This window comes from Coregonus clupeaformis, chromosome 13 (assembly GCF_020615455.1).
Source record: "Coregonus clupeaformis isolate EN_2021a chromosome 13, ASM2061545v1, whole genome shotgun sequence".
NCBI classification, from domain to species: Eukaryota; Metazoa; Chordata; class Actinopteri; order Salmoniformes; family Salmonidae; genus Coregonus; species Coregonus clupeaformis.
In genome coordinates, this window is record NC_059204.1 from 43,306,325 (window position 1) to 43,317,840 (window position 11,516).

General features: G+C 43.6%; 2 protein-coding genes across 2 annotated transcripts; both read left to right on the top strand.

The window, feature by feature from the left end:
* The first annotated feature begins 1,587 nt into the window (after nucleotides 1-1,587).
* Nucleotides 1,588-4,175, top strand: LOC121580232 (transcription factor HES-7-like). The gene is made up of 4 exons (XM_041895283.2): nucleotides 1,588-1,794; nucleotides 1,904-1,999; nucleotides 2,457-2,547; nucleotides 2,951-4,175. The coding sequence occupies exons 1-4, from the start codon at nucleotides 1,702-1,704 to the stop codon at nucleotides 3,751-3,753; spliced, it is 1,083 nt and encodes a 360-aa protein (XP_041751217.2). The 5' UTR covers nucleotides 1,588-1,701; the 3' UTR covers nucleotides 3,754-4,175.
* A 2,611-nt stretch (nucleotides 4,176-6,786) lies between these two features.
* LOC121579526 (7SK snRNA methylphosphate capping enzyme) lies at nucleotides 6,787-11,516 on the top strand. The gene is made up of 5 exons (XM_041894185.2): nucleotides 6,787-7,064; nucleotides 7,568-9,534; nucleotides 9,689-9,907; nucleotides 10,159-10,282; nucleotides 10,393-11,516. Exons 2-5 carry the CDS (start codon nucleotides 7,609-7,611, stop codon nucleotides 10,431-10,433), a joined length of 2,310 nt encoding a protein of 769 aa, XP_041750119.2. The 5' UTR covers nucleotides 6,787-7,064; nucleotides 7,568-7,608; the 3' UTR covers nucleotides 10,434-11,516.

Sequence of the window (11,516 nt, forward strand, 5' to 3'; positions counted from 1 at the left end):
ATTGGGGTCTGTATATGTTATGTACAAACACACCGTTATAGGCTATTAAACTCCTGAATGTATACATTATAACAGATGATAAACCACAACTCCTGCATTATCCCATGAGACCGAGATTGGTGACATTTTCCTAGTGAGTCACCTCAGGCATGGATGGTCATTTTGTGCGAAATGTTCCCGGCATCGACACAAGCAAGCATCGACACAAACAATGAACATGATGTAACAGAATATCACCAATAAGGTATTTGACATTGCATCTTAGAACTTGACCTATCCTGTCTGGTCAGATTTGATGACCATTTCCTTTTAATAATTTTGATTCCTTTAATGTATTTTTTACATGTACTGTTCTGTCAAAGTTATTGTGTTTCACTTTTGTTTATAGCCTTCGCCCAGTGTATAATATATGTCCGTGGCAAAAAAATGCACCTCTGTCCAGACTTCCCACTTATGCATTTGTCATTTGTCCATTCACTGCTGCTGTTTACCCGAGGTCATGCACCTCCAAAGACCACACCCCTTCTCGCTCCAATTTCTCACTCCAATTTCTCTGTCTCCCTCTCTCCTTCCTTCCCCATGCATAGGTTAAAAGCTGCATTGCAATGGCCTATTTTTACGCATGGCCTTACCATAATAGATAAAACCACTATCCTCGATTCGCGTGCATGTCAAATTTGGATTTTGACTCAATTTCCCACTGCTCATTTGTGTATTTCGTGTTGATTAATAGCGCAATCTCACTTGGCCATGTGGGGCAGATGGTAGGCTACTGCACGCTCACACAAGGTGCGACTGTTGTCATGCATGCGTAAATTGGCACTTACATGGAATGTATACATCATAAAGACGAGTTTGTTCGAGTTGGTGTGATTGTGTTCATTCTGACACTTTTTCAGCAAAAGTAGTTTTCTGTTCCCACGAGAAAACCAACGTTCCCAAGGCACACTTGTCTAAAAGGACAATTTGGCGCATACATATGAAGTACTGCTATGGATAGTCAAAAGGCCTCCTTGGATGCATTGAGTCTGGAGACACACCCACCAATCCCCAAAGACACATTTCGTACCAAATTGGTCCTATATTTATATAAAGCGATAACTGCTTTACTGGTCAATTGCGCCAATAATGGCATAAACGCATTGTTTTCAATGCCAAATAAAGGTCAGAGAAGGCTTACCCTGGCATTTACAACCCATTACACAATACTGTAAACATATGGCTGCCTCTTATGGGACATTTACAATTTTTGTAAAATAAAATGAAAAATAATGCACAAAATCACATAGCCTACTCTTCGACAGCCATATAGCTACATGTTAGGATTACGATATGTGGCTATATTATGGACTTTACGGTCATTCTAAATGTTTATGCTATATTGTAAATAATTTATTTTAGACCGTTACAAAGATGCACATTGATTTACTGAAATGAAGCTACTGTATCTTTGAACGTATAATCCATTTGGTGAGTATCAAGAAGGCATGCAACGTCATGAGAACGGTCGAGAACGTCATTGTCACCTTTCAACCAATGACATTCGGTCTGCTTGACCTTATAAGTAGCTATGCGGCCTCATCTAGCTTCGTTGGTGAGTGTGGAGACTTCCTTTTCAGCTTCTTTGGCCGGATTTGATTAATTTATCGTTTTCTTTTTGGAAAAGTAGTCTTTATTCATATAGGCCTACTTCATCGAGGAATGTTGGAAGGATCAAACATGAATAATCGAGGCCTACTTCATCGAGGAAAGTTGGAAGGATCAAACATGAATAATCGTAAAGCCTTAAAGAGGGTAAGGCCAGATCGTGCGTAAAACTAATTTTGAAAAAATATTATCTATATTTATTTTGGATTTGGTTTTGATTTTATTGCAATAACTGATGATGATGATTATTTTCTAGGTTCTTAAACCGGTAATTGAAAAGAAGAGGCGTGATAGGATTAACCAACGGTTGGATGAGCTAAGGACTATACTGCTAAACAACACTTCTGACATGGTGAGTTGAGTTGACCACAGCTTTTCTAATTGCTGTCTGAAATCAGTTAATTGTGTGTCATTGTATTATCGAAAATATAGATCAGTTGTATTTCAATAATATACATTGTCAAGTTATTAATTACATTTCAAACAGCCCATACAACCACACGCAAACCAGACCCATGTGAATACGATGAAGAAATGCTGTTGCGCAAAACTTCGAGTTTTTACGCACGTATCCATCCATGACCTTAATTTAATGGAATTGAAAACGGAACTTGGTGTCTGTTAGGAACTTGATCTACATGTCAAAAATTGAATTTTTGCAATTCATATTTGTATTAAAAGTATTGGGTTTAACCATAAAATCATCACTTCCATACCAAAAAATCCTTCAAAAATAAAATTCGAAATATTGTGCTTAATGGTTGTTCGTAATGCAAAATATTCAGTAGGATTATTCTTCTCTCTCACAGCGGCTGAAAAATCCTAAATTGGAAAAAGCGGACATTTTAGAGTTGACTGTCGATTACATACAAAGAAAAGCAAATGGGAACAATAGCAAAGGTATCTATCAATCCTAAATGTTTATAGTTTGCCCATGTGTGTGTTTCATTTAATTTATTTCAGAAATAGAAAGTGAAATATGCTCCAAACTGCTGATATAGAACATGTAATATTACTGTGAGTGCTAATAATTCTTTATTTGTCTCTCCCCAAAACCTCCTGATCTTCCCTTCCTATAACTTATCTACAAACACCTACACACCATTGGCTCTTGCTAATTGTTTTGGCTATTCTCCCACACATGTACATCCTGCTTCTTCATACTGTCCTCGCTCCATATTCATCTATCATGATCTTTTCTCATACTCTCATCTTCACATCACATGGATTCATCTCTTTCTGTCCTCTCCTCTCTTCCTAATGTTCTCCCTATACTGTCGGAATCACTATTGACCAACACTAGCCCTCACAGAAAATCCTGTGAAAGAGTCCTCTACTCCAGTGACTAGTGCTGTGAGTTCCAAAAGGACAGGCCCCATACATGAGCACACACAGCCCCCACCCAACCCCATCTACAGTGCAGGTTTCAGAGAGTGCATCTCCCGCCTGGGCAACGACATTGACAGCGTGGATCCCTCCCAGAGAGAGAGCTTTGTCCAGGAACTGAGGGACCACCTGGATGCCCACAGCGCCTGCCCTCTGGGGAGGGTGCAGAGCCAGACCTTTCCCCTGAACCTCCAGTCCTGGGGCCCTGGAGCAGAAGGAACATGCTTCCTGGGCAGAGTTCAGAACAGGAAGGACAGCACAGTGATGGGTCATCAACAAGCAGGCAGGGAGGCCACCTTCCCTAACATCAACACCTCTCTTTCCATCTATCCCAGCACCTTTGTACTCCACCAACCCTACCCTACCCAACACATCTCGCACCCATACCCGTCTCCTCCTTACTCCCTCTCACCCCCACCCTCCCCCTGTTACTCAAACTCCTCGCCACCTTTCACCACTACCTCTCCATACCTCTCCATGCCCTGCCACTTCCCCTTCCCTCCTTCTCCCTCTGAACATCCATCAGATTCCTTGTCATCCTTGTCTTCTCACTCTACATCTCTGCTTGTGGTGCCTCTGGTACCAGCCCATCCTCCCCTGGTGTCCAGTCCCCCCACCCCTCTACGTCCCTCTGGCCCTGTGCCCGACGTCCCAACAAGGACTCTGAGGCGGTCACTGTTTCACATCCAGCCCCAGGCAATATGGAGGCCCTGGCCCTGATATACAGTGGAGGGTAAGTGAAATCCACCCAGGACATGTACAGGTCTCCACAATCTGTGTTCTGAGAGCATCTGGCCATCCAGATCATCACTGGACGCATTCAGGACAACATTCATCTTTCCTATCAAGCAGCGCGTGGTGAGGGCCGGCTACATTAGAAAGATGTCAAGGACAATCAAACGTTTTCTGACAACCTGTCACTGTCACTTTAAAAGGCCTGTTAACAGACTGAAGAGTTCTCTGTTTTATGACGTTTTCTGAAGAGCTTACTGTGTAGACTGCCTGGACCTCCTCTTTGTTTTCTGGTCATGGACAATGGATTTTCTTCTTTTACAATCCTATACAGTTTTTCCCTGTATCAGATTCTTTCTTAAATTGTAAAACATTGTATATTTATATTTGATCATGTACAAAGTATTGTAATTAAACTCAGGAGAATAAAGTTCTTATTTTGCTAACTCACTTCATTTCCAACTTGACTCACTGCCTGTCAGTGCTAATGTGACCTACTCAGTGGAACATTTCAAATAATCTAAACTGAATGAATTTATTAGAAATGTAATCACTGTTAGGGCCTGTTTATCAAAATCATGATCATAACACTATTATGGTTTAAGTGTTAGTTATAACTGCTAGTTAGGCTATCAGCTAGTTAGGCTACCAGTGTGGTTGAGATATTTGTCATGGTTTAAGATTATGGCTCTATTGTAGTTGGCATTCATAATCTATGACTCCAATGAACAACCCTGGCCTATTGATTTTGGTTGTCAGTCCAGCTAAAGATATTAACTTCTTTAAATAAAACCCAAAACCAAGGGTCATGGAGCCAATATAATGAGTCAAGAGCAAAGTAATAAAATGCTCACTCAGAGGCTACGACAACATGTGTCTAGGCCAGCTGCGACTTAAATGTAGGGTAGTCTAAATAAATTAACCCGAGATTCAAATTTTATCAAAACAGACTCTCTGGGCAATATGGTTAGAGATAACGAAACATAACTTCCTGGCATTTATAGTCTACAATAAACCATTTTACCACGGGAGAAAATCCTGGACATTGTTGCATAGCATTTATAGCTAATAAACCTTTTTACCAGGGGTACAGGAGAAAATCCTGGACATTGTTGGATAAAACACAAAAAATCACGATTTTACTATTCTTGCCGGCGAAAGAGGGAGTTTGATTAAGAAGAACCTCGGTGGGCCTATAGCTCATGAGGTGAACGGGCAAAAGTGGTGAGGGAGGAACGCCCTTCTCAAATCTAACAGTAATCTGCTCCGCTTGGTCATGTTGTCAACAAGGCAGAATGGTGCACCGTTCAGAAACGTAAAACCTCTCTTTTCCATAAAATGTGTCTGAATTTTCAAACTAGTTTTCGTTGGGAATGCAGATAAAGCGTTTTTATCAAAGATAAATCAGTTTTGCATGTGAAAACACAGAATCCTATTCATTACTGCATGTGCTTAACCTATGTCACTTGTTTTGAGCTACGTCACTTTTGGTTTGAGCTGACTTCGCTGTCAGCCAGAGCAGGTCACCCGGGTCTTCACTCCTTATCACAGCCACAATTATGGCTAAACCCTGACTTTTTCAAAAATGTATCTTATTAAATCTGATTTAACCCTAATCTTTTATTCATGCAGCAGACACTCTTACCCAGAGCAACTTACAGGAGCAATTAGGGTTAAGTGCCTTCCTCAAGGCACATCAACAGATTGTTCACCTAGTCAGCTCAGGGATTCAAACCAGCAACCTTTCAATTACTGGCCCGACACTCTTAACCGCTAGGCTACCTGCCGCCCTACATATCAGATATTCGTAAAATCATACATAAAAAAAAATAACATACAGATGTCTACTGCTCTAGCAGTAGGATATTCTAGCGGATAGTACTGACAGTCCGTTCACTGTGTGGCCCTGTAGTCCTGTACACAGCAATCTAAAGGCCATTATTATAATACTTCACACACTGTCCTGATAAGCAAAAAATTATGTGGTGTCACTGAGTTGGCACTAAAGCGTGTGTGTGTCTCTCACTCTCAGGCATTGGACAGCATGGTGAAGGTGAAGCTCTGTTGCAGGATCTGAGGGATGTGCTTGGGATGTGCTTGGGATGTGATGTGCTTAACCACACTGCTAAACTTATACCTAACCCTAACCTTAAAGGAGCAATCTGCAGTTGCTACATCCATTTTGGACTTGATTCTTGAAGAATATAACTTATAAATGCCTCATGAGTTTAGTTCAACTGTTGTACCCCATCAGAACCCAAAATATAAGCTTGTTTTACTCCAATTCTGATTGCTGCTTTAAATTATGACCAAAAAGTATATTTTTGTTTACATGAATTTTTATGGTATAGACTAGGCTGTGGTAACTAGTGACAACCGGGCACCTAGCTCACGCCCGGGAGGTATCCCGGTTCCAAATCGAATGCAATCCCTTTTCACCCAGTACAAACTCCTCCCATCGAGGCACAAAAGTAATAAACCCCGCCCATTTCTACAATTTATCTTCTTAAAATCTGATTGTAAACCTAACCTAAACCCTAACCTTAACCACACTGCTAACATTATGCCTAACCCTAACCTTAAATTTAGACCAAAAAGCACATTTTTGTTTCATGAATTTTAGCCAATTTCGACTTTGTGGCTGAGGTAACTAGTGGAAATCATGAGGGGGGTGGGAGCGTTGTAATCTGTTGTTTTGTCTTGCCTCTACAACAATACGTTGATGTAAAATTTGTGAACTAAATTGTGCTTATTGGCCGTATACAGATTTACAATCCATTTTTAAATAGGTAATTTCCCCAAATGGCGGGGAATAACAAATTACATTTGAGACAGGCAAATTATGGGATACCTATTTGTGTGCAACACTAGGTCGACGTGAATTGCCCAACCCATGCACGTCTGTAATTGGTCAATTTTAGGACGACTGCCTAAAAGACGTAACCTCATTGGTGCTGAGGCCTGTCTGTCTAAGTGTGTAGCCTCTTACCGAAGGATAAAACAACCCTTTGAACCTTCCAACCTGCGTGAGTTGAGTTGTTGAGCTATAAGTTAGTAACCGGAGTTTGTTGTGTACAGCGAGCTCACAATCATACTACATTTCATACAGAACAACCGCACTGGTTGTTTTAGGAATTTTGGAGAGGCATGTCTCCCAAACATAATGTATTTATTTCACCAGTGTAAATAATATTAGCGAACAACCAAGCTATCAACGAAGCTGATGCTGCGGGGGACGTCAGTAACTCGGGAGGGAGTGTGGCAGTGACAGTTCAGCTTCACGAGAAGGCGGGGGAACGGTGAGTTGAGATTGTTGTGTTGTTGTTGATAAACATACAGTTGCCTCATCCTGTAGCTAGACGGCTAGTTTATGTATTATTGCATTTTACTTAGTCACATTTATTCATGAACGCAAAGAGGTGGATTCGTGGGAAATATCGGCATTCATTGCTAGTTAACAGTATTGAAGCGGGTTCAAGCGCAGCATCAGGCATTGAGGAGGTGGGTTCATTTTCTTCATTGTAGACGTTCACTCAACGTTTACCTCCAATAACTTCTACTAGCCTATATCCAGTGACATGCATGCATTTTGGGGACTTAGTATAGAATACCATGCAGGCACAAATCAAGTTACTTTCAGTAGATGGCTAGTTTTATAAGTTGTCAAATTTGGAATAAATGCTTTAAATAGCCAGGAAAGCAGAAACTGAGAACAATTGCAAAATTGTCCAGTTTAATAAATCTTATGATTTATCAATTTCAGAGATCATTGTTTTAATCATTTTTGTTGGTGTGTTTTCAGTATGGTGGTCCCATGTCAGCACCAAAAATATTGAGTGGAAGATGATAAAGATGTCTGTTGATAAAGAGACTGTTCCAACCAGAAGTACGAAAGTGGACCCAGCGCCACCTCTGCCACCCCAGAAACTCTCAGAATGCACTGGAAGCTGCAACAATACCACCAAAGTGCCAGAGGTCACCCTGGCCAACCCAGACAGCACTGATGATGCTGCTACCTGCCCCATGCCAGACAGTGGGGCCCAAACCAAGCACAGCAGGTTGGCTGACCCCAACGACCAGACAGAGAGTGTTGGACAGGAGGCCATGGTGACTGAGCAGCACCTTAACCCAAAAAATGGCTTGCAGCAGCCCAAACAACACCAGCAGCAGCAGAAACTCTCAAAGCGTCGCAGCACAATGAATGCAGGGTTCAAGCATCCAGCAGGTAAGAGACGACGACGGGCCAACTCTGAGAGTGACTCAGTTCTGCCCACCAACTTCCTGCTGGGAGGAAACATCTTTGACCCGCTGAACCTCAACAGTCTGTTGGACGAGGATGTGAACAGGGCCCTGAACGCTGAGACACCCAGGTCCTCCCCCCTGCCTGCCAAGAACCGTGACCCTGTAGAGATCCTCATTCCCAGGGACATCACTGACCCTCTCAACCTTAACAGCGGGATGGGAGGCAAGGGCCTCCTTGTGTCGACTTTTAAGAGTGGCGGCAGGAGGAGGCACCGCAACAGACACCACGGAGGAGGAGGTGGGGGGTCCTCAGTCTCCGGGTTGGACCTGTCAGATTCAGAAAGAAGTGGTGAAGTGACCAACACCACTGCTTCTTCTCTGTCTAACCTGGCATCTGCTAGCGCTGCTTCTGCCTCTGTTTTAGAAGCACCCAGTGTCCCAGCCATCTTGGACTCCCAGGGTGGTGATGGTAAAGAGATCAACCCCTCCAACTGCAGGGATGAGGCCACGCTCACTGTATCAGCCCCCCAGGCCCAGCCTCGAGCCCCAGAAGACTCCTCAGCAGCCACGTCCGGAGGCCCAAACCAGCTCACTAGCCGGCCACGCAAACGCAGACGCAACTCTGGTAAAACCGAGCCTCATATGGCCCAATCTACTCCTATGGCCAAGTCAGGGACAGAGGAGAAGGGCCGTGGAGCTGGGCCCGGGAGAAACGCACAGTCCTCCTTCCAAACCCCAGTGGTAGGTCCCAGGGGGTCCTCCCAGCTACCAGGGGGTCGGCAACAGCATCCCCACAACCAGCACAAACGACAACAGCACCAGGGCAACAAAAAGAAGTTCCAGTATGGGAACTACAACAAATACTATGGTTACCGCAACCCAGGCTGTTCTGAGGACCCGCGGTTCCATTGTCTGCGTCCGGAGTGGTTCCAGGGTAAGGCAGTGCTGGACCTGGGCTGCAACACGGGCCACCTGACTCTGTGTATTGCTAAGAAGTTGCGGCCCGCACGCATATTGGGGTTGGACATTGACGGGGGTCTGGTGCACGCGGCCCGCCAGAACATCAGACACTACCTGTCAGAGCTGCAGGCCCAGGAGGCCCGGCGAACCACAGGGGAGGAGGAGGAGACCAATGGGCCGGAAGAAGAGAAGAAGGAGGAGAAGGCAAACAGACAGGAGGAGAGGAAGGAAGACGAGTCACACTCAGGCAAACAAACACACAAACGGGACAAACTGAATGAAAGAGAGCACAGCAGGGCTGAGAATGGAAAAGTTGAAAAGCAGGTGAGAAGAGACGGCGTCCCAGCGGAGGCAGCGGATGGTGTGGTGTTGACACGTCACGCAGAGAGAAGAGCTCAGGAGAGTGGGACTGAGGAGAAGGACTCTGGAGCCCTTGCTGTTGAACTGGTGACCAGCTCTTTCCCTGTCTCCTTACATATCTCCAGGGGGCCCATAGCAGCACCCCCACTCCCCGAAACACCCACCATACCTCCTGGCAACTTCCCCTCCAATGTCTCTTTTATCAAGGTAAGCTTCCTTTTCTTTCTATTTGAATAATCATTATTCATTGTATTAAGGACGTAATGAATAATACTGCGTTGCCTCTACTTCTGCTTGACTCTCAGAGAGAAATATCACACATTGTTCAGAACTCATCCCCTCGCCTCTCTCTCCTCCTCAGGGGAACTATGTCCTGGAGAGTGATGTTCTGTTGCTGACCCAGCGGCCAGAGTATGACGTAATCCTGTGCTTCAGCGTTACCAAGTGGGTCCACCTGAACTGGGGAGATGGCGGCTTGAAGCGCCTCTTCCACAGAGTGTTCAGACACCTGCGTCCTGGAGGCATGTTCATCCTGGAGCCACAGCCCTGGATCACCTACGGCAAGAGGAAGAAACTCACGGTAAGAGAGGGGGGAGAGGATTGGGCAGTTTTGTAAGGACCACCAATTGTGTGATCTTTTACACTAGCAAATGCACATACAGTATTAGCCATAGTCATGATAGCCAAAACATGCCCAAACAAGAACTCAAACCTTTAGCAAGTAGCCTGTTTCTTTGCAAAATACATAATGAGGATGTGCAGCTGTGCTCAGCTCTGGGGCAATTCAGGACTCAAGATGACATAATATCTCCCTCTTTCATACTGTTACAGGATAGCATCTTTAGGAATTACCACAGCATCCGCCTCAAACCAGAACAGTTCTCCACATATCTGACATCTGAGGTGGGATTCTCCAGCTACGAGTTGATCGGGACGCCTAACAGTTCGTCAAGAGGTAAGTCACTGGTCGATAGGTTACCGATATCCATCTGATTCTTTCTTTTGTCCTTTTCCAGTCTAGTATATTTTGTTTCTGAAACTAATAGATTTTAATGTTTTCCGTAGGTTTTCAGAGGCCAATCTACTTGTTTCATAAAGGAACATAATCTGCCTGGAAGTACATTGGGTGTGTTAAGTGACAGAAACCCAAACCACCATGAGACACCTTCATATCTTAATCTCCAGCCTGTAAGCATATCTCTCAACCCCAAGCAGACTCAGTCAGAGCTTTCTACATGCCTGTACATTGACGCTGTGTTGTTTTGAAGGTAAGGAGTCCAAAACATGACAATTGATTCTATAAAACGACAATCTGATGGCTTGTCTACCCACCAAACTCCACTCCAGATGATGAGAAGAGAAGCTTTGGGAAACTCAATCATGACTTTGGGTTTTTTGCTCCCCATGCACAGGCATTGTGTTCCATATTTTTTACTACTGTTTGTACTCTTGTTCAGTCAAGGACTGTATTTTTCAGTTGGTTCATCAATATATCCAGCTTTTTAAGGAGAATGGACAGGCGAAACCCAATTTGAAGCCTTTACATAAAGGTTGGAGTCCAAATGGAACTCATGTAGGAACATTTCTCACACTTTTTATAGGATCAGTGTCTTCATTTTAACATAGGCCACAGAGGAACTCATTGAGGACAATCTGACTGACCAGGAAAAGCAGTTTGTTTGTGGATGAGTGTGGCCTGTCTTCAGTCTGCTCCTGGTCTGGATTGCATTCTTTCCTGATGTCCTACTTTGCGTCCAGGGACTGTTCCTGCCTCTTTGTATTGGTAGCTGATTCAAGAACAACTGTCAGTCAGGTGGAGTTGACTATGGTGAGAGGATGATCAATGTTTTTACTTTTGGCTATATAAGAATGATTTTATTTGATTGTACTCCTTTTCTGTTGATTACTGTTTTTCTTACTTGTTTCTTTCAATGGATTCTTGTCATGTGTTCAATATGATTAGTTGCTGCCAACTAATCATATGTAGCCTATACAGGACCTCAGTGGTTTGTACTCAGATTTGACTTTAATTGTTAATCCAGCTCACTTTAACCCAAATCAATTCATCATAATGTAATGTTGTTTACGCTTTGCTCAATTCTTACGCTTAATATTTTGTTTACTATCACCAGCAGATGGTCATATGCTGGTCTAGTTCTGATGTTTGTTAATAAACAAATCAATTGAAA